The sequence below is a fragment of the Equus przewalskii genome, chromosome 12 (assembly GCF_037783145.1).
Source record: "Equus przewalskii isolate Varuska chromosome 12, EquPr2, whole genome shotgun sequence".
NCBI classification, from domain to species: Eukaryota; Metazoa; Chordata; class Mammalia; order Perissodactyla; family Equidae; genus Equus; species Equus przewalskii.
In genome coordinates, this window is record NC_091842.1 from 30,416,885 (window position 1) to 30,440,079 (window position 23,195).

At 39.6% G+C, this 23,195-nt stretch overlaps 1 protein-coding gene across 3 annotated transcripts in view; it reads left to right on the top strand.

The window, feature by feature from the left end:
• The window catches only part of PDXDC1 (pyridoxal dependent decarboxylase domain containing 1), a 51,300-nt gene that overhangs the window by 6,755 nt on the left and 21,350 nt on the right, over window positions 1-23,195 (top strand). For all 3 annotated transcript variants that reach the window (XM_008520507.2, XM_008520508.2, XM_070566712.1), the window contains exons 2-9: window positions 8,727-8,800; window positions 9,334-9,399; window positions 12,360-12,440; window positions 14,300-14,446; window positions 15,609-15,798; window positions 18,464-18,532; window positions 18,637-18,715; window positions 22,778-22,862. In XM_008520507.2, the coding sequence (XP_008518729.1) occupies window positions 8,727-8,800; window positions 9,334-9,399; window positions 12,360-12,440; window positions 14,300-14,446; window positions 15,609-15,798; window positions 18,464-18,532; window positions 18,637-18,715; window positions 22,778-22,862 (791 nt within the window). The remainder of the gene's footprint in view (window positions 1-8,726; window positions 8,801-9,333; window positions 9,400-12,359; window positions 12,441-14,299; window positions 14,447-15,608; window positions 15,799-18,463; window positions 18,533-18,636; window positions 18,716-22,777; window positions 22,863-23,195) is intronic.

The window sequence follows — 23,195 nt, forward strand, 5'->3', positions numbered from 1 at the left end:
CAGGCACTGTTTATATTTTCACCTGGGAGGAAAATAAACGATTTTTGGAGAACTGATAGTTGCATGATTTATCACTGTCCCGGATTAACCTTGTTTAGAAAGCTGTGGAAGGCACGAGTTGTTGATATGTTAGAAACATGGCAATTTGGAGCCTAACCTGATCACTTTCACCACTTGAAGAAAGGTGGTGATTTTTTTCTATACGTCTAACACATACGTTGTAAACCAGCTTTGATAACACCAAGGTCTTCTGTCTGATACGAGCAGCTGATTCTCACACGCTTTAGTTTTTCTTCTGTCAGTAGTTCTAGAACCCCGCCGCCCCCAATTATGGACATTCCTCCCCTGAAAAACAGTTCGTCGAGCCTACACCATGATATACTTCTATTATTGATGAATACTGTGATCGATATATTTTAAAATGACGTTTTAGACTTCCTTTTTCCCTCTTTTCTGGAGACTGCTTCTCTTTAAAGGTTTAGCTCTGTATTTCCCAAAGAGCAGTTATTCAGATACCATCTTGGTGAATTTTGTCACATCACGGTACCACTTGTACTATTATTTACTTAATATTTCTTTTAAGTTGACTTTAAATCAATTCACCTTCCTTTTTTTTAAGTTGAGGGACAATTTATATGCAATGAAAATACACACTTGAATTATACAGCTTGAGTTGGGCCAATTATCTCCAGTTACATAACCACCATTGTGATCAAGATATGGACCATTTCCAGCTCCCTAAAAAGCTCCCTTGTGCCCGTTTGCAGTGGCTCCCGCATCTGCTTTCTATCAGTAGTCTAGCTGCCCTTCCTCCCCTCACCTGTTTTTTTTTTTAGGCTTGAGTTTTCCTAAACAGTGATATCTATGAATTCCGGGTTTGAGGTATTGTTTTTTTGCCTAATTCATATGAAAATAAATAAAATTTTGTTGTCACACTCTGGTTGAAGAAAATATGTACAAGAGCTTGATTAAGAGTGCTTGAAAGCTGAGGAAATTTTAAAAGTGACTGTAGAGCAGTAGTTGCCAACTCTTATGCCCTAAGATTATTATTTTTCTATTGCCATTTCCACTTTTGAAAGCTTATTATAAACAATTTCTTAGTCAATAAACTTTATTAACAAATGATTATTTATCCCACTATTAATAACTGCCAACATCTATTACGTTGTTGGCTTTTTTTTCAAGCTGCAGGTTACATCCTATGTGGGATGTCAAATTAACGTATCAGGTCATGACCAGCATTTTTAAAAAATGAAATAGAACAAAATAATAAATAGAATGTATTCCAAATAATAAGGGTAGGAATAGTACCAGTGTTGCCAGTACTGGGTTGATATAATACTAGCCAAAAGCAAAAATAAGTGATTTTTTTCATTAATCCATGCAGCCTTATTCCAGATAAATTTATAATTTTTACTAGCTTTTTTGAAAAATTGAGACTTACTCCCTGACCTCCTTTACTGATTTACCTTGCATTTGACTCTTGATTTTTTTTTCTCTAACATTTAAATTGTGAGAACTTCAATTAATGATATATTTTTTATTTGAGTTCATAATAGTTTACATCATTGTGAAATTTCAGTTGTACATTATTTCTTGTTTGTCCCCTTCACCCCCTGTGCCCACCCCCCTTCCCCTGGTAACCACTGAACTGTTTTCTTTGTCCATTTGCTTGTTTATATTCCACATATGAGTGAAATCATCTGGTGTTTGTCTTGCTCAGTCTGGCTTATTTCACTAAGCATAATTCCCTCCAGGTCCATCCGTGTTGTTGCAAATAGGATGATTGTGTCTTTTTTCTGGCTGAGTAGTATTCCATTATATATATACCACATCTTCTTTATCCAGTCGTCAGTCGATGACACTTGGGTTGCTTCCATGTCTTGGCTATTGTGAATGATGCTGCAATGAACATGGGGGTGCATATGTTACTTTGGACTGTTGATTTCAGATTGTTTGGGTAGACACCCAGTAGTGAGATAGCTGGGTCATGTGGTAGTTCTATATTTAGTTTTTTGAGGAATCTCCATCCTATTTTCCATAGTGGTTGCACCAGTTTGCATTCCCACCAGCAGTGAATGAGGGTTCCCTTCTCTCCACATCCTCTCCAACATTTGTTATCTTTAGTCTTAGTGATTATAGCTGTCTTAACAGGCGTAAGGTGGTATTTTTTTTTCAATTAATGATATTTTAACATTATATGTGTAATATTTCTCCTTGTGATAGTGGCAGCATATTTTAATATTCCACACTGCCTGAAGTGATGATAATCAGCCTAGTATAAAAATGATTCTTGAAAAAATGCTCATAAAATGATGACCGGTGGGGCTTGTTTTACAACATGAGCTATCCTAGTTCTGTGACAATTAACATACAATTGAATGTTCTTTTTAGGAGCCTTGAAACTGCATCAAGCCATACCACATATCTGTGTTAGATGTAATTGAAGCAAAAATACTGAATCCACTTCATTATACAGCGGAATCAACCATCACAGAAATATAATTTATAAATTTGCAGCCTAATGACTAACCATCTAATAACTTTCCGAATTTTCGGTAATGAGCATATAGCGGTTTTGTAATTAGAAAGTGTGTGTCTCTATACACACACTCCATAAATGCTTTGTTGCACTTTTTTGGTCTGTTTTTTTAACAGTCTAACTGCTGCAAGCTTCTCTGAGGCTTAGGGACCCAAGGTGAGAGAGGAGCCCGAGGCGTCCATCTCAGCAGTCTGAGCTGCCTGCAGCTCCCTGTCCTGGAAGAACGTCTTAAAGCCCACGTTCACACATCTTACGAGCTGGGGTGGCTTGCTTAAGGACGGTCGGAAAGACAGTGGAAGGGAAACAGCCTGAATGCCAGCTGGCCTCAAAAGGGATGGTTGGAATCTGTTGACTTTTTTTGTTAACAAAGGGACCTTTCTTCAGAAATTGTTCCTAGTAGGCCGCATATTTTTAGCAGGTCACTTTACTCACGATTTAAATGAGGGAGAATGTATTCAGATGTGTTTGTAAGCAGGAAAAGAAGTGTAGCAATCCCGTGTGGTCCTTAGTATTGAGACTGATGCCATAGGCAGTACCTGCACTTCGGGTGCACAGCTTTCCAATTGCACGTTGTCTTTCGTTTTACCTTATAACTCCTAAAAGCCGCCGCCACAGACATTTGCAGGGCCTTCCCTGGAGGGAACGATGGTGTAAGATCTGAAGTAACATTTTAGTGAACCTAGGGAAACTGTACATGCTGGTTTGCCCAGGACTGTCCCTGCCTCTGTCCTAGCTTAATTATTAATGGTAGTTCCTTTCCCTCTTAAACATGCCCTGGTTTTAGATGTTAAGTTTCTGGTCATCTAGTTGAGACCGTTGTAGAACAGAAACTTTACCTGTAGGGAGAGTCTGCTGAGAGACTTTTTGTCTGGGTGAAAACTTAAACAAGGATCATTTTTAAAATGAGGCCTTAGCTCTAGTTAGGATTTTTGAGGACGGAGGTTTTCGCAGTGTGCGTTGCTGCATTTTCTTATGTGATGGAGTTGAGAAGCGCTCTTGCCTCGTGGCTGAGAGCGCTCGTTCCAGGGTAGTAGAGATTTTCGGTTCTGTTCTACTGCATACTAACTCTGTGCCTTTGGGGTCGGGAAGGAATGCATGTAAAGGTTTTAATTAGCAACCCAGTAAGTATTTGTAATTATGAAGGATCACAAATCGTTTTGGGCCCTTTTTCTGTGCCAGACCCTCTGCTATGTGCTAAGGAATGAAAAAATGATAGGACTTTCTTCCTAGGAACCTAGCATAGAATGCTATTTATTTTCTGCCCTCAATATCATAAAACACTCCCCTTCTAAATACTGAATCCTGGACATCTTTCTACAACTTACCTCTTCACTCCTTTAGGTTTGTGCCTGGCTGTTGCCGTGCTGTTTTTTGTTAACATTCATCACACAGCTACCTTGTCTGGCACTCTGACAGGTCCTGAGGATACAAAATGTGAATAAGAAAGTAGTGACTGCCCTCACTAGAAGTTTCTGGAGGCGTGGATTTTGGTTTTAAACCAAATTATTAAATATACATTTTCCTTAGAGAATTCCTTGCCTTAAAGGCTAGTATCGTCCTGCACCTGGATAGCATTTTATATTTTGTATTATCCACTTAGCACAACAAGCATGTGAGGGTCTGTGAAATTGAAGTCACATCATAACTCACATTTAACTTACTGAAATTAAACTAAAATGCTATTTTCCCTACCCGCCCATTCCCCCTACCGCTTCACTCTCTGAAAGAGTAGGAGCAAGAACAATTTCAGCGTAAGCTGTTCCGCCCAGTGAGTGTGCGCTCTAGAGAGAGACTCGGAAGGGGGACGAGGAAGGTGCATTTCCCTCTGGCCTTCAGTGTAAGCATCTCGTCATCACGTGTGATTCTGGTGTTTAAAAATAAGCCTTGTTCCTATGAAGTGGCTTCTAAACAAAGTCAAGTACTTTTCTGTTCCGAACTGAGAAATTTGTTCCAATCCTATAGGAGAGATTAGCTGTGTTGTACTTAGAGACAGCCAGTATGTTGATATCCAGGATGCCATGCCTTCCTTTGGGGTTTCAGAGGTAATATGGCAATCCAAGAATCCAGCTGACTTTAGACTCTTGGTCCTACAAGAGAAGTCAGAATTAGGAGGAGTCTGAACTAGTGCCTTCAAGAAGCTTATAATGTAATTGGGAGATGGAAGATGCAAATTGATCTGGGAAGATCATCTAGAAAACAAGTCACAGGAAAGGATGTAAGGAACCATGAGGATAAACAGTTGAATATTAGAATGGCCCCAGGTTCAAGCATTCTGTCCCATGGTCCCAAATAGAATCATTTTGTCAGGCAACGAGTCTGGATTTGGGGCTTAGAAAAAATCGTATCGATATCATTAGAGAGGATGTGAAAGAGTGAAGAGTTTTATCCATCAAGGTTTCTTGGAAGTATTGCATTGTGATTTGATAGGTAGCTAGCAATAGATAAAAAGCACAAAGATGTTTCAAACAGGGCAAGTGCTGTAAGCATGAAACATGGACGTGTGATTGCTCAAGCAAAACTATCTTTTCATTTGGCCAGATGATCGGGGACACATTGGAGTGTCACAGGAGATGAGAATAATAAGGAACATGACCAGTAGATTGAGAAGTTAAGATAAATTCTCTTGACCATTTTCTGTTCCTCATCCTACTCATGATCATTAACTGAGAACACTGAGACTCTTTTAGAATGCTTTCTGACCCATCTCATGGTTACATTTAAATTGTGAATTTTACTGGAAACGCCTGTTTTAAAATGATTTTTCTATCTGTAAAAATCGGATCAGATGTGACTACATGATTATTTTGTAATCCCTGTGAAAGTCAGTCTGATGTAATAGAATTTGGAAACAAGAGTCAGGAAACCAGGTCTACGGACAGCTAATCTTCGACAAAGAGCCAAGAACACACAATGGAGAAAGGAAAGCCTCTTCAATAAATGGTGCTGGGAAAACTGGACAGCCACATGCAAAAGAATGAAAGTAGATACTGTCTTTCTCCAGACGCAAAAATAGACTCAATATGGACTGAATACTTGAGGGTAAGACCTGAAGCCATAAAACTTCTGGAAGAAAATATAGGCAGTACACTCTCTGCCATCAGCCTCGGTAGGATTTTTGAAATACCATGTCTACTCGGACAAGGGAAACAAAAGAAAAAAACAAGTGGGACTTCATCAGACTGAAGAGCTTCTGGAAGGTGTAGGAAACCAGATCAAAATGAAAAAAGCAACCAACCAACTGGGAGAAAATATTTGCAAATCATATATCTGACAAGGGTGTCTCCATAATATATAAATAACTCACACAACTGAACTACAAAAAAACAAACAACGCGATCAAAAAGTGGGAAGAGGATATGAACAGCCATTTTTCCAAAGAAGATAGACAGATGGCCAACAGGCATATGAAAAGATGCTCAACATCACCGATCATCAGGGAAATGCAAATGAAAACTACACTTAGATATCACTTTATGCCATTAGAATGGCTATAATCACCAAGACAAAAAATAACAAATGTTGGAGAGGGTGTGGAGAAAAGGGGACCCTCATACACTGCTGGTGGGAATGCAAACTGGTGCAGCCACTATGGAAAACAGTATGGAGACTTCTCAAAAGATTAAAAATAGAAATACCATACGACCCAGCTATCCCACTACTGGGTATTTATCCAAAGAACTTGGAATCAATAAAACAAAGACACTTATGTACCCCTACATTCATTGCAGCACTGTTCATAATAGCCAAGACGTGGAAGCAACCCAAGGACCCATCAGCTGATGATTGGATAAAGAAGATATGGTATATATACAATGGAATACTACTCAGCCGTAAAAAGAGGCAAAATTGTCCCATTCACAACAATATGGATGGACCTAAGGGTGTTATGTTAAGTGAAATAAGCCAGACAGAGAAAGACGAACACCATATGATTCCACTCATTTGTGGAAGATAAACACACGGACAAAGAGAACAGTTTAGTGGTTACCTGGGGGAAGGGGAGTGGGAGTGGGCACAAGGGGCAAAGGGGCACATTTATATGGTGTCTGACAAATAGTAATGTACAACTGAAATTTCACAGTGTTATAAACTATTATGACCACAATAAAAAGAAGAAAAAAAAAAGTCAGGAAACCAGGGTTCTGGCACCACTTCGTCATTTATTAGCTCCATGATGTTAGGCAAGTCACTTTACCTCTCTAAGCCTTTGTTTCCTCACCTCAAAAATGTTAGACCAGAATCAGAGGTTTTCATGCCATACATTTTTTTTTCTTTTTTAATGAAATTTTTTTACGAATGAAACTTTACTCAAAATCCTATTATATAAAACAGAGCTGATCTCCTTAATGGGGGTGGGGGGGTTAGAAGCCCCAGCTGCCTACCCAACCCCTCCTCCCCAAAGTTCTTCCCAGGAATCTTAGGGCTCAGAAGACAGGTGGAAACTTTCTGGATAGATCCCTAAGGTCTCTTCTAGAATTAGCGTTTTCTGATACTTACCTGTAAACGGAGTGGAATTTCTTAAAAACAGTTTTGAGGAGGTAAGCCAGTACTAAATGTAAGACAACTTATTGCACACCTACTCCATGTAAGATATTACGAGGTACAGTAGGCAGGATGAAGAAAGAGAGATAGACTTGAAGTACTCTAGAAGAGTAAGAAGGGAGCAAGAGAGAAAAAGAGAGCTTCTGTTAACTGTTTAGAACCCAGCTCATACTATAGAGATTCAAGGCAGCAGAATTGTCTGCCTAAAAATCGGAGATTGTGGAGATTAAGAAGAAAGAAAGAAAAATAAGTGTGTGTTTTAATTGTGCAAGAATTTTTAAAGTTTCGTTTTATTTTTTGAGTGGGAGCTAGATGTACACTTGGTACTAAAATCCAACAGGAACAAACATGTGTCCTGAAAAGACTGTCTGACCCTGGGCCTGTCGTTCCAGTTCCCGTCTCTAGGGGCGGTCTCGATTACCGACTTGTGTGAGTTTCCAGTTTAGGAGTGTGTTAGCGTATTCCTGTGGCTGCTGTGACAAATTAGCACAACCTGGATGGCTTAGAGCAACAGAGGTGTATTCTCACAGTTCTGGAGGCCAGAAGTTTGACATCTGTATTCTGGGGCTGAAATCGAGGATTGGCCCGGCTGCACTCCCTCCAGAGGCTCCAGGGGAGAGGCCCTTTGGTTCTTATTCTAGTTTACACTGCTTGCCGGCAGTCCTTCCTCAGCTCGTGGCCCCGTCACTCGGGTTCTCGAGGCCAGCATCTTCCAATCTCTCTCTGCGCCGTCTTCACATAGCCTTCTCGTGTGTGGGTAGTCTCTCTCCACTTCTCCTTTATATGGATACAGATGGTTACATTTAGGGCTCACCTGGATAATTCAGGGTAATCTTGCTGTCTTAAGATCCTTTACTTGATCACTTCTGCAAAGACTTTGCCACATAAGATAACACTTGCTGGTTCCAGGGGTTAGGATGTGAATGTCTTTTGAGGGGCCATTTTATAGCCTATGACAACAGTAAAACAAATAGCATACTGGACGTACTTTGCTGAACCTATCTGCTAATAGTGAAAAACTGGAATAACTTAAGGGTCTATTAATTCAGAACTGGTTAGATGATGGCACACCCATAGAATGGAATAAGGTGTCACCACTAAGAAGAAAGAAGTGGACGCACTGACATGGAACAATATTCACTATAAAGTAGAACAAAGCAAGTTGCAGAGGTGCATATGAGTAAGGCGAAAATTTGGAAAGATGTATGTCAAACTTAAAAGTGACTTCCCCCAGGAGTAGGACTGGTGGACTTTTGCGTGTATGTGTGTGTGAGAGGAAGATTGTTGCTGAGCTAACATCTGTGCCAGTCTTCCTCTATTTTATGTGGGATGCCGCCACAGCGTGGCTGGATGGGTGGTGCTAGGTCGGCTGCCGGGATCTGAACCTGTGAACCCTGGGCTGTGAACGTGGAGTGTGTGGACTTAACCACTACGCCACTGGGCCAGCCTATGTTGGACTTTTTTATGTTATATGTTTGTACTGTTGGAATTTTTTAATGAAACGTACTTTTATAATAAATCCATGTGTTTTATAATAATTTCAGGAGAAAGTAGACTTGCATTTAGCTTTTCTGAATGAATTCCGTTGCAGGAGTAATAGAGGGATTATTAAAACTTAAACTTTTTTTGATTTTTTTCCCAGATAGCAGACCCTACACTAGCTGAAATGGGAAAAAACTTGAAGGAGGCCATGAAGATGCTAGAGGACAGTCAGAGGTGAGCCTATGGAACGGAAGTGACCCTATTAAACGCGTTCAACCTGTTGTGAAACTGGTGGCACTGGTTTCCTCCTGTTAAAAACACCTCTTGGTTTCAAAATGTGACAGTTAGCTTAGCTGTGGCTGGCTTTAAAGTTGGTATTTGTCTTGAGTAGAAGGTGCTTCGTAATTAAACGATTTTAAAATTGAGGGGCAGGACTTATAATTTTCAGCTCTGCCAATTAAAGGTTTCATTTATTTAATATATTGATTTGAGTCTATAAATACTTCTTTATTTATAAATAAGGGCATCAACTAACCAAGAAATGGGTGAAGTAGTACTATTTTTTCCATGTTCTTTTCTTTTCCTGAAACTCAAACTATACCTCAAACTGGGGGCTGGGGCCAAGGGTAGGGGAGACGTGTAATAAATGTTTCAAATCCTACCTCAGTTACTAAGAGGTTATAGGCAACATTGTCACATGTTTGCATGCTCAAATGTTAGAAATTTGACAGGATGAAACTAACAGTTTTGTATTTCCTTTAAATTAGAAGAACAGAGGAGGAAAATGGAAAGAAGCTCATGTCAGGGGATATTCCAGGGCCACTCCAAGGCAGGTAGGTGGCATTGAAGATAAGTAAGTACCTTTAGTTAGGATATATATTTTCTTTAAACCAAGATTTTACCATTTTTGATTTACAATTTTAGTTTTAATGAGCACAAAGCAAATTTAGAGTTAGGTGCCGTGTAACACCGAAAAACTGAATGAGATTGGCTGGCTGGTAATAATGTTGAGCCTGCCTGCTTCTCTCCTTTTCCCCTTCAGAATCTTATACAACTTCATGACGCAAAAGTGGTGCATGGAGGCTGGCCCTGTGGCCAAGTGGTTAAGTTTGCGCGCTCCCCTTCAGCGGCCTGAGGTTTTGCTGGTTCGGATTCTGGGCACAGACATAGCACCGCTCATCAGGCCATGCTGAGGCAGTATCCCACGTGGCATAACCAGAGGCACTCACAACTAGAATATACAACTATGTACTGGGGGGCTTTAGGGAGGAGGAGAAGAAGAAGAAGAAGAAAAAAGATTGGCAACAGATGTTAGCTCAGGTGCCAAGCTTTAAAACAACAAAAAAGTGATGCACAAATTTATAATTATAACTTGACTGTCACAGTTCATTTTTGAAACCTATAATCTATTCGGTAGACTGAGCTTTATTGTGAGAGAGATTTTAATTTGAGAAGATATATCATTTTTATAATTGAAAGGAAAATGTCAACTTTAATCATTTATCGGTAGAGTGATTTATTTTTTGGCAGCTAAAGCAAACCTGTCAAGTGTTTGTGGTTCGAGCTAGCAGGGAAAATATCAGAAAAATGAGTATTTGACTGAAATTTTCACAGCATGTTGGCACTCGATCTGGAATTAAAGTCCCAGCCCAGCTTCCCTCAGACAAGCTTTTTTTTGTTTGTTTTATAACCAGGAAACTTCACATAGGTAAACAGTACAACTCCCTTAAATTGTCCTTTGACCTGAATATAAACGTTACAAAGTTGCAAAAGAAAAGTACAGAGGAAGGATACTGTGTGCCAGTAAATGTCACATCTAACACACCCAGACGCTAATATTTTAAAATAGCCACTCCTACTTGTAGTATGAATGGTGCTGATTTGCAGCCCTGATGCCAAGTGGTTCCTACAACTCAGAACAGGAACCAGTCGTGTAAGTCTCCTCATCTCAGGCCTACTGAAGGGGATTAAAGGGTTCTGCGGATCCCACAGAAGTTTCCCTGGAAGAGAGACTACCGAGAACGTCTGTAATTCTCACAGTGAGGGCGTTAAAGCCACCGGTCGGGAGCATTCGTGCTTAATCATGCTACCAGCCAACATCTGAGCTAGCACTAAGCCAGGCGCAGCGTTACATGCTTCCCGTGCACTGTCTGACTGCATCCTCCCAGTTCTGTAATGGAGGGGCTTAGCTTGTTCAGGGTCACGGGACCAGCACTCACGTGTGCCTCAAGGCCCACTTGGCCTAATCTCTGTGCAGTGTCCAAGGCCCAGAGCCCCTCTCTCAGGAAGCTCAGCACCTCAGGGAGGGTCGGTGTGGGGGCATTGTTTTGACAATGCTTCTTTTTCAAAAGAGAGTTTTGTTTTTTTTAAATTTTTTATTGAGTTAATGTAGGTTACAATCTTGTGAAATTTCAGTTGTACATTGTTGTCTGTCAGTCATGTTGTAGGTGCACCCTTCACCCTTTGTGCCCACCCCTACCCCTGCTTTCCCCTGGTAGCCACTAATCTGTTCTTTGTCCACATGTTTAAATTCCTCATGTGAGTGGAGTCATACAGAGATTGTCCTTCTCTATCTGGCTTATTTCACTTAACATAATTCCCTCAAGGCCCATCCATGTTGTTGCAAATGGGATGACTTTGTTCTTTTTTACGGCTGAGTAGTATTCCATTGTATATATACCGCATCTTCAAAAGAGAGAGCTTTTGATTGGTCATATTCCCATTAATGGAGCCCTAATATTTTCACATTACGTGTGTTACAGATTGCCTTGCCATTGCTGACTACTTTAACCATTCACTTTCTTCTCATAAGTTTTCACCTCCTCATGTAACGAGCATTTGGTAACTTACCTTGGATAGAAGTCAATCTTTTTACCCTCTAAGCAGGTCTGCAGTTTCTTTCCCGGCTTGGGGAAGAGGTGGTAACAAATGACGATGGCATTGCGCGGTGAAGTCTGTTAGAACACACACGCAAGACTCCTACATGGAGGGAAACTAGATGTACCGGTGGCATTGGCGTATTCTTGCTGCTTCTGTGACCTCCCAGCATCTTATAAGGGCTGTTTTGGCTTTTATAACATGCTTATTAAATATTTTCCAGGATTCATGTGAATAGGTGGAGAAATATTGTTGGAGCAATACTGGTGAAATTTTAAAAAATCGATCTCGTTTTTAGCTAGAAGATTTAATCAATCACAAATAAGGTTATATTCAGCCAGCCCTGGTCTAGTGGTTACCATTTGATGCTCTCACCGCTGTGGCCTGGGTTCGGTTCCCGGTCAGGGAGTCACACCACCTGTTGCTGGTTGTCATACTGTGGTGGCTGTATGTTGCCGTGATGCTGAAAGCTATGCTACCAGTATTTCGAATACCAGCAGGGTCACCCATGGTGGACAGGTTTCAGTGGAGCTTCCAGACTAAGACAGACTAGGAAGAAGGACCTGGCTACCCACTTCCCAAAAAATTGGCCATGAAACCCTATGAATAGCAGCGGAGCATTGTCTGATGTAGCACCGGAAGTGAGAGGATGGCACAGAAAGACCGGGCAGGGTGCTGCCTGCTGTGCACAGGGTTGACTGGCACCAACAACAAAAAAAGGCTATGTTCAGAATTCAATTAATAATTTGAAATTTGTCTTTAAAAGATGCATATTGTACCTCAAACACATTCTTTCACTTGTAGCTACTCATTTAAAAAAATATATGTCTTAAAGCTAGTTTGGATGCCAGAAATAGAGAGTGGTGGGGGATGTGTGCTATTTCCACCTGTCCATCAACTGTTTTTTATTCTGCAGTGGACAAGATATGGTGAGCATCCTCCAGTTAGTTCAGAATCTGATGCACGGAGATGAAGATGAGGAGCCCCAGAGTACCCGGTAATGGAGAATGGTTGGCAGCTTCTCTTCGAAAGTATATGTGTTCTTGATTTTGATAGTGATTGCCTTCTTAGAACATGCTGGAATAATAAACTGTGTTTCATTCAGAGTTACAGTACATAGCTCATAGTAAATGATGTTCATTTTTTCTTTTCAGATAAACATGTATGTATAAAGTAATATATTTTATATATATTAAAAATTAAATACCAGCCATAAGGACTACATAGGATAGAGCTGAGATAAAATGTGCAGATAAAATAATATATGTGTAATATATTTTGCAAAAGGAAGGCATTTACTAAAACTAAATCCTGTAGTTATTATGCTGTCCTGTCTTAGGGAGGGGCTGGCAAAGGGGCCGGAGAATCACTGCCATGCGCTTCTGCTCTGATCGCTTCTTCTTGTGCCCTTTGTGCTTGTGCTTCTGCGTGCCGACAAGAACTGCCACAGCTGCATTGATGGGTGGCAGGCTATGTTGTCTGTGAATCATCTGTTTTATTTTTATTTATTCATCTGTTTAGCTATTTAGTTTTATTTTCTCTTTAGTTATTTTAAATTTCACTTTTTGGAATAAGTAATTCATTCTCCTGATTCAAATTTCAAAAGATAAAAAGGGTGTATATACAAAGGCGATTTTCCTTCTTACCTCTGCCTCCCTCTCTTGTTCTCCTTAAAGACAGACAATGCTGCCAGTTTCTTGTGTATTCTTCAGAGATATTTTAGTGCATGTATATACAAGCAAAATGTCTCTACTCACGCCCTCCAGTACATAAATACCGTATGCGTTGTACCTTGCTTTTTTCATTTATGTCTTGGAGTCAGTGCATATCAATACACAAAGGAGCTTTCTCCCTTAAGGGCTGTTTAGTTTTACTTTGAATGGATGAACCGTATTGTCTTTAACTAGTCTCTTATTTGTGTTTTACTCTTACAAACATTGCTGCAGCCACTAGCTTTGTACATGTGTCGTTTCTCATTGAAGCAAGTGTTTCTGGAGGTTCAAGTCCTGGGAGTGGGATTGCCGGGCCAGACAGTTTGTGCATTTGTGATTTTGGTAGCTCTTGCCAAATTTCCCTCTGTGGGATTGTGCCCGTTTGCAGTCCCACCAGCCATGTGTGAGCACTCCTCTTTCCCCACACCTTGACCTGCAGGGGTTTTAGTAAACTTAAGGATTGTTGCCAATCTGATAGCTTTTTTATTCTCTTTCAGCATAATTTTAATTTGTATTTTTCTTATGAACCAGGTTGTGTCTTTTTGTATGTTTTAAGACCCATTTATATGTCCTTTTCTATGAACAATCTCCTTTGTCCAGTATCCTGTTCAATTTTTTGTCTTTTTCTTGTTGCTTTATAGTTATTCTTTATCAAGGAAATTTGTCCATCCATTTTAATTATATATAATAGAATACCTCGTTCCCCTTGGCTTTGCCATAGTATTGTCATAAATAGCTATTTAAGGCAGGGGATTGATCTCCATCTAATGAGTTTGAAGGAAATTGGCTTCTGCACATTTTATCTCAGCTCTATCCTATGTAGTCCTTATGGCTGGTATTTAATTTTTAAAAATTTTTTAGAAGAAAATTACTCAAAAACAGTTTGTACATTTAGTAGCTATTCAATAAAAAGAAGGATATTGATCTCCTAGGACTTGAATTTTAAAAATCTTTTTCTTCGCCAGACTATGATACTTTATATGCATTGAGTTTTCTAAATTTATCTGGATTTCTGCCTTCTTGGCTGTTAAGTGAATTTCAACTCTGGCAGAAATTTGTATGGAATACTGTTTCTCTAAGTTTTATTCCTTTTTATGCTTTGACTAATACTTTTTTTTAAAATCTAATGCATTTTGATTGACAGAATCCAGAATATTGGAGAACAAGGTCATATAGCTTTGTTGGGGCATAGTCTGGGAGCTTATATTTCAACTCTGGACAAAGAGAAGCTGAGAAAACTTACAACTCGGATCCTTTCAGACACTACCTTATGGCTTTGCAGAATTTTCAGGTACAGACGTTATGAGTTTTTAGTTTCTAAAGACATCGATGAGTTGGGTATAGACTGAGAGAGCTGTTTTCTGAGTTGTACCGCCTGGATTCAAATCTGCCTCTTCCCCTTCCTCTTGGAAGGGTTACTCAGCCTCTCCATCCTCCTCATCCATGAAATAGGGATAGCGTAGATATCGATCTCATGGCATTGTTGTGAGGATTAAATGAGCTGGTGCATTAATATATGTAAAAAGCTGAGCAAGGCACATACTTGTTAGGTAATATCAGCAGTTACTTATTTTTAGATTCCTAACTGGCACATGTTGATAGAAGAGCAGTGAAACGGATTCAAATATTTTTAGTCAAAGTATTATCTTGTGCTTTAGTGGAAAGGAAATGCTGTCATAAGGAAGATGAGTATGTGTTATGAAATTGCAGTTTGCTTCGTACTGTAATAACGTTGGCATTATTAAGGAATTAGAGCAGATTAAGGATTCAGTAGAAGACACAGGGCCAGTGGTATTTTTGTGTTTACACTATTACTTTTATAGGAAAGGAGCATTTGCCTAACATTGGAGCATTTAACTTGGAGACCCACTTTCAGATGTTGGGAGAAAGGCTGGCCTGGCACAACTATGAGTTTGCCTGATGTATTGCAAGGGAGAAATTTTCTTCTGTCCTAAGAAAAATCCAAGCCCTGTAGTTGAGATTCTCTCTCCCCCTCCTCTGGGAGATTGAGGAGAGTCACCGACCCCAAGCAGATAATAGTGAAAGCAGAAGTTAGCCTGACTAGTGTTTTGACAATTTTATTTACTTTGGATGTTTTTGGGCGGAAACTCGGCTAAGAACCTTGCCTCCATTATCCAGTGCTGCCCTTCTTGGAGAATAAGCCAGAACCCTGATCTTCAGCGTTTTTATATCTGAGGGACTCCTCTGCTGGTTTTCATAGTTTCTCCTCTTTATCGAGTTGGATATGAATGAAAGGTCATCGCCTCTGTTCTTTATACCCTCCAGCTGTAAGGAGCCATCAGCTGTCTCAGAGGAGGGTGATTCCTCTCTCCTTTGACTGATCTAGGTGACAGCTTCTAGGTTGAGAAAAGAATTACTTCCTCGATTATGAGATTGGGATATAAAATCAGAGTTAACCAGAGATAATGTATCGATATCTGGGTGTCTCTTAGGTATGAAAATGGCTGCGCTTATTTCCACGAAGAAGAAAGAGAAGGACTTGCAAAGATCTGTAGGCTTGCCATTCATTCCCGTTATGAAGACTTCGTAGTGGATGGGTTCAATGTGTTATATAACAAGAAGCCTGTTATATATCTTAGTGCTGCTGCCAGGCCTGGCCTGGGCCAGTACCTCTGTAATCAGGTAAGGTGGTATCAGGTGGCTATTTTAAAGAAACAATCTTTTATTCTGTTCTGGACCTTTTTCAAGTGTGTAGACTGACTTCTTTAGCTGCTGCTCTTTTCAAGTGAAAAGAAAGATGGTATTCTTACATGCTTGTTTTGTCATTATAAGAAAATATATAAATGTATGTAAATGAATTTAGATATGTATTTTTTTTAGTTGCCCAAAGGCAACCACAGTCAACATTTTACTTTATTTCTTTTCAGACTTTAATCAAAGAGTGTCTGTCTGTTTATGTGGTTATATGGCTTTTTCCACTTACTGTTATGGCAGGTGCATGTCATGTTTTAACAATTCTTCAAAGTAAAGTTTATTTTTGACGTCTTTATAATATTCCTTCAAATGAGTGTACAGTATTTTAACTAACTGTTTTCCTTTTGGACAATTAGAGTGTTTGCCTTCTTTTGCTTTCTGTGACCATTTTCAGGTAATGCTCTTTGTAAAGTTCTGTTACAGACATGTTTCTGCAGAAACGGTTTTCTATATTTAGGATTATATTTCTCAGATGGATTTTCAGAGTCAATCTAGAATTACTAGATCAAAGAGCATTACCATTTTTAAAGTTCATGGTGCATGTGGCCCACTGAGGGGCTACCCTGAGATAAGAAATTGTTAAGGCTCTTGGCCAAGAATATTTTAAGGCGGGGGCCAGCCCAGTGGCATGGCGGTTGAGTTCATGTGCTCTGCATCAGCAGCTTGGGGTTCACAGGTTTGGATCCTGGGCATGGACCTACACCCAACTATAAAATAAAGGAAGCTTGGCACAGATGTTAGCTCAGGGACAATCTTCCTCACCAAAAAAAGAGAATATTTTAAGGCACAACCCATAGGATTGGACAGTTTGTCTTTTGTAAGATGGAGGAGTCCTGGGGGCATATAGGGGAAGCTCAGGGACTTGAGTTGATTCTGAGCTCTGGTCACTGATGGCAAGAAATTAGTCTTCTTCTTGAGGGTATTCAAAATGGGGAGTTTCATGATAGCGCTATGGAAATGTGAGACAAATTACTGCTGCTGGCCAGGCTCTTGCGGCCCCAAGGCTGTCTTGGGACAGCAATCCAACCTTCAAAAGAAGTGTGAGGATGTCCTGTGGAGTGAGAAAGGCAGGTGGCAGAACAGCATATATAAGATGGTCATGTTCATGTTTTAAAAATTGTGTCCATGCTTATATGTGTATGTTTTTTATACCTAGAAAAATATATTTATATAAATACATATATTTATACCTAGAAAGTGTCTGGAAGTTTATATACTGACCTGTTAACAGTGGTGGATTGGCAGCTTATTGGCGGTGGTGGGGGGTGGGGTGGGGTGCATTTTTACTTTTAATTTCTATTTTTTTTTTACTGTGTGTTTTACTTGAGTTTCACTTGTATAATTTAAAAGAAAAGTCCTTTACGGGGGAATAAATATGAAAAAAATACTCATTAAATTTTTTTTCCCCCTAAAGATTGGCACCTGAGCTAACTCACATCTGCGGCCAATCTTTTTTTGTTTTTCCTTCTTCTTCTCCCCAAAGCCCCCACCCAGTACATAGTTGTGTATATTAGTTGTAAGTCCTTCTAGTTCTGCTATGTGGGACACCACCTCAGCATGGCCTGATGAGCAGTGCCAGGTCCACACCCAGGATCTGAACCGACAAAACCCTGGGCCGCTGAAGCAGAGCACATGAACTTAACCACTCTGCCATGGGGCTGGCCCCTCAGGATGTCCCCAGAGCATATCCCCAAAAGATAAATTTTTGATCCTTATATTCTACCAAGTCTTGGTTATACAGAACAATATGTGGCAACTTGTGAAAAATTTCTAAAACTATAAACTCAGGGATTTGGAAGCTAAAAATGAAGAATATAAAATTTATTTGCAGGCCGGCTCCATGGCATAGTGGTTAAGTTCCACATGCTCTGCTTCAAGGTCCAGGTTCACTGGTTCAGATCCAGACCTGGTTCACTGGTTCAGGCGCAGACCTATACCACTTGTTAGCCATGCTGTGGCAGCAACCCACGTGTAAAGTAGAGGAAGACTTGCAACAGATGTTAGCTCAGGGCTAATCTTCCTCAGAAAAAAAAAAAAAAATTTATTTGACAATTACTATCTCCATCCGTAACACTGACTTCATTTCTCCTAAGAAATGTACATCTGCTAGACCATATTTATTGCTTTTTAGGAGTGGATGGACCCATAAGTAAGATATCATTCTTTGAATGCCTTTAGCTGGTATTATTTACCACTAATGCCTGGAGGGAGGACTCTAAATTATCCCCAGAAAAATGCTTGGGGCTCAGTTGTTTCTTGGTTTGGAAAAGTGTTTTTGTTTTTTGGTATATTCTAGAATATGCCAAAGATAGCTACTCAGAATATGAGTTGATAGTTACTCATTTAGTTGACTCATGTAAGAAATTTTACATTGTATCCTTTTATAAGACATCTCATCTCATAGAAATTCACCCTTCTTTTGGCTTGACTTTCTAAATGTAGTTTGACAATTATTTATAACATTAAGAGTTCCTAGGGAGAGAGATTGTTTTAAAAGAACAATTGTGACTTGTCTTAGAGCCACAATCTTTTGGGGGCATAAGTGACTGGTGACAAAGGTCTTCCTTATAAAATTGTACGGTCCCTCTTGCAGCTCGGCTTGCCCTTCCCCTGCTTGTGCCGTGTGCCCTGTAACACTATGTTTGGATCCCAGCATCAGATGGTGAGTTCTCCTTTTGCATTGCTTCTTTGGGAAGTTATAATTTTTCATTGTGTAGCTTTTATGCTGTTTGCTTCATGTTTTTGTGGTTTGTCTTTTAATGCCAGGATGTTGCCTTCCTGGAGAAACTGATTAAAGAAGATATTGAACGAGGAAAATTGCCCCTTTTGCTTGTTGCAAACGCTGGTGAGTATTGTGAACTGGAATCTTCCATTTTGGACAAGTAAGAGAGAGGCTAGGTACTTAGCCTAAAAAAGACCAAGTCTTAAGAGATGTTTTTTGCACCACATGTTTAAGATAGTCTTTATCTGCATTGTGGTGAGAATTGTAATACTAAAATTGGTTCATTAGATTTCCTTTTGTTAGTTTGTTTGAGGAGTTACTTTGTTGGTGTGTGTATACTCTTTCATTTAGGTCATAAGTGCTTCTCTGCTTCTTCATGTGCTTCCTTTCTAAGTTGAATTTTAAAATGTCACACTTAAATGTCCACCTTGTAGACAGCAGGTCAACTACCACTTTCTGCTCTGCTTACTGTATTCAGCATTGTACTTGAAGTTCTAGACAGTGCAATAAGGCAAGAAAAATAATTAAATGATATACAGATTGGAAAGGAAGAATGAACTGTCTTTATCTGCAGGTGGCATGATCATATAGATAGAAAGTGCTGAGGAAAACAAGAAAGGCCATTGAAGCTAATAAATGAATCTGTCAAGGTTGCAGAATTTCTATATACTAGCAATGAACAATTTAAATTGAATTTAAAATGCTATTCAGCTATCATCAAAAAAACCTTTATGGGTAAATTTAACAAAATATATGCAAGATCTGTACATTGAAAGCTGCAGAATGTTGCGGAGAGAAATTCAAGAAGACCCAAATAAATTGAACGATTCCATGTCTGCAGGTTGGAAGACTCCATATTATTAAGTCAGATCTCCCTGAATTAATCTGTAGATTCAACTCAGCCCCTCAAAATCTCAGCAGGCTACAATTGCTTATAGAATTGATAAGCTGATTCTGAAATTTATATGAAAATACAGAGAATCTAAGAATGGCCAAAATAATTTTGAAGAACACAATTGGAAGACTTAACCTATTTGACTTTTAGACTTACTATAAAGCTACAAAACCCAGAAAGTGCGAGATTAACTGAAGAGAGTAAAGAGTTCAGAAATAGACTCATGTATATGTCGCTTGGTAGTTTACAAAGAAGCCGAGGTAGTTCAGGGAAGAAAGAATAGTCTTTTCTGCCAGTGGTTTGGAAGAATTGGATATCCATAAGGAAAAAAATTGAACCTTAACTCTTACCTCACTCTGTGTACAAAAATTAATTATAAATGGTTCATAGACCTAAACATAAGAGCCAAAACAATGAAACTTCTAGAAGAAAGTATGGAAGATCTTTGTGACTTTGGGTTAGGCAAATATTTCTTAGGACATAAAAGACATGAACAATAAATTAGACTTTATCAAAAATTGGAAGAGCCAGCCCTGATGTCCTAGTGGTTAAAGTTTGGCACTCTTACTGCTTCGGTGGCCTGGGTTCACTTCCCAGTCACGGAACCACACTACTTGTCTGTCACTTGCCGTGCTGTGGCAGCAGCTCACATAAGGACTAGAATGACTTAACAGCTAGGCATTGGGGCTTTGGGGAGGAAAAATAAAAGAGGAGGATTTGACAACAGATGTTAGCTCAGGGCGAATCTTCCCTTGAAAAAAAAAAAAATTAAAAGCTTTTGCTGTTCAAAAGACCCTGTTAAGAAAATGGAGACAAGTTACAGACTGGGAGAAAATATTTGCAGGGCTTTTTTTTTGACAAAGGATTGTATCTGAAATATATAATTAAGTTTTACAATTCAATATTGAGACAGACAGTACAATTTTTAAAATGAACAAAAGATTCTAATAGACACTTCACCAAAAAATGCATGAATGTGTAAGCATTTGAAAAGAGGCTTAACATCATTAGAGAAAAGCAAATTAGGACCACAATGATCTACTATGACGTGTCTGTTAGAATGGAAAAAATACAATGCCAAATGCTAGTGAGGATGCAGAGCAGCTGGAACTCTCGTACACCGCAGGTAGGGCTGCAATGTTACAGCTACTCTGGAAAGGAGTTTGGTAGTTCCTCAAAGGCTAAACATAAAATTACCACATGAACCATTAGCTCCACTTCCAGGTATTTATCAAAGAGAAATGAACACACATGTCCACACAAAGAATTGTATGCAGTATTCATAACTGGGAACAACCCAGATGTCCTTCACTGGGGGAATGGATGAACAAATTGTGGTATATCCATATCATGACACTAAGCAATAAATGGAAATAACTACTGATGTACATATCAACACGGGTGAATTTCAGAAGCATGCTAAGTGCAACACGCCAGACACATAAGAAGACTCCATTTACATGAAATTCTAAAAAAGACGAAACTACAGTGGCACAAAACAGATCAGCGTTGTCCATGGCCAGTGAGGAGTGGAGGAAAGAGTGAAACTTTGGAGGAGGGGCGGGAACTTTTGGGGTGATGGAAATATTCTCTACCTTGATTGGGTTGGTAGTTACACGCTGTATACTTTTGTCAAAACTCATTGAACCTTACACTTAAATGAGTGGATTTTATTGCATGTGAATTATACTTCAATTAAGAAAGCTGATTATTTAAAAAATAATAATAAATGGAAAAAACGCATATCCATCTTATTGCTAGCAGGAAAACCACCACTTCCTTCCTGACTTAGCATATTGTATTTTTAAAAAGAAACATAGGAGCCGGCCCCGTGGCCGAGTGGTTGTGTTCGCGCGCTCCACTTCTGCAGCCCAGGGTTTCGCCGGTTCGAATCCTGGGCACGGACATGGCACCGCTCATCAGGCCATGCTGAGGTGGCGTCCCACATGCCACAACTAGAAGGACCCACAACTAAAATTATACAACTGTGTACTGGGGGGCTTTGGGAAGAAAATAAAAAAAGATTAGCAACAGTTGTTAGCTCAGGTGCCAATCTTTGAAAAAAAAGAAACATAAATCCACCCATATTCAGTCACTTGGTAGATGGGAGAGTCTGCAGTTCACATGTGACTCAGTGACTGGACAACCTACCAGATGTAGCTCTGGGATGTCACCAGAGCACACATCCCAGGGGTTTGCCTTTGCCAGCAGACAGTGCCAAAAAACATGGAAAAAGACTCTGAATGTGGTCTGGTCACTAAAACACAGCACTGTGCTCTTTGTTTTGATAGAAGCATCGTGTGACACAAGCCATGCATTGGCCTTTGATCTTGTTTCAACTAAACCAAATGTGTTGGTTAAGATTTTTTTAAAATTTGAGACAGACTTATATGTGGGATAAAAAGTTTTCAGCCCTTTTCCTGGCATATACCCTGCAAAAGAGCCAGTTGCATTAGTTGTGTTTGTTGAGGCAGTTGGTGAGGTTTGAAATCTTATTAGGTAGGATTCTGCTAACTGGAAATTTAGGACAGTTGAGAGAATACGATCCCACATTTTGCTTATGTTCTGTGAAGAGGGATCTGTCCAGCAAGGCCTGTAATGTAAATCACCAAGGAAATGGGTTAAAGTGTTCAATATGTTTAAACTGACTCAGAATGCATGTTTTATATTAAAATAAAGAACCTCACAATTGGATTAACAAAACCCAAATTCGTCTGTCTTTTTTATAAAGGACACACCTAAATAGAAATAACTCAGAAAGTGACAAAAAGTAAGAAAGAAAGGATATCTAGGGGAAATGCTAACAGGACAAGAGTACTGTAGCAATGTTAGTATGAGATGAAACAGACTTCACGTTAATTATAATCCGTCTGATCTACTGAGAGAGAGAACAGTTATGAATGCTTGTGAACATAACTTTGAAATACATAAAAGGAAGATTGAAAGAATACAAGTGTAAATTGACCAACGCACAATCCTGGCAGGAGACTTGAAGATATTTCTCATGAAACAACAGATTAAGTAGATGGAAAATAAGTATAGATATTTAAATAGCACAGTTAACAAGCTTGAGTTTATAGATACATGTAATGGAGAATACACACTGTTCAAAACTTGAATAATCAACTTGCAAAAGTTGATTTTAAGCCGATCCACAAAGAAAGTCTCAATGAAACAGAGATGTTCCTTCCCGCATGGGGAGATAATGTATATGAAAGCTTTTGTCACGCTGTAAAGCCTCGGAAGATGTTTGTTCCTTTCAGTATCCTTTTTTGTGTGTTTCATCCTAGGAACTGCAGCCGTAGGGCACACAGATAAGATCGGCCGTTTGAAAGAACTCTGTGAGCAGTATGGCATATGGCTTCATGTGGAGGGGTGAGTGGAGGGGAGGTTGGCTCCATGGCAGGCCTGCACACGGTGCTCGCGAAGAGTGCTCCTCTAGGCTCTCACTTTGTTGTGACATTTACCACTAAGGGCTCTTTGGGTTGCAGATAACAGCATAACCCAAATTGGCTTAAGCATGAAGAGACTTGATTGACTCATATAACTACAAAGACCGGTGCTAGCTTAGCTTTAGGCACAACGTCAACCAGGATTCATGTCTTCCTCCCCTGCCCTCCCCTAGTCATTTGGCTTAATTTCCACTCTGTTGGCTCCATCTATAGATAGACCTTACTATTATGGCACAAAGTAGCTGCAGCAACTCCA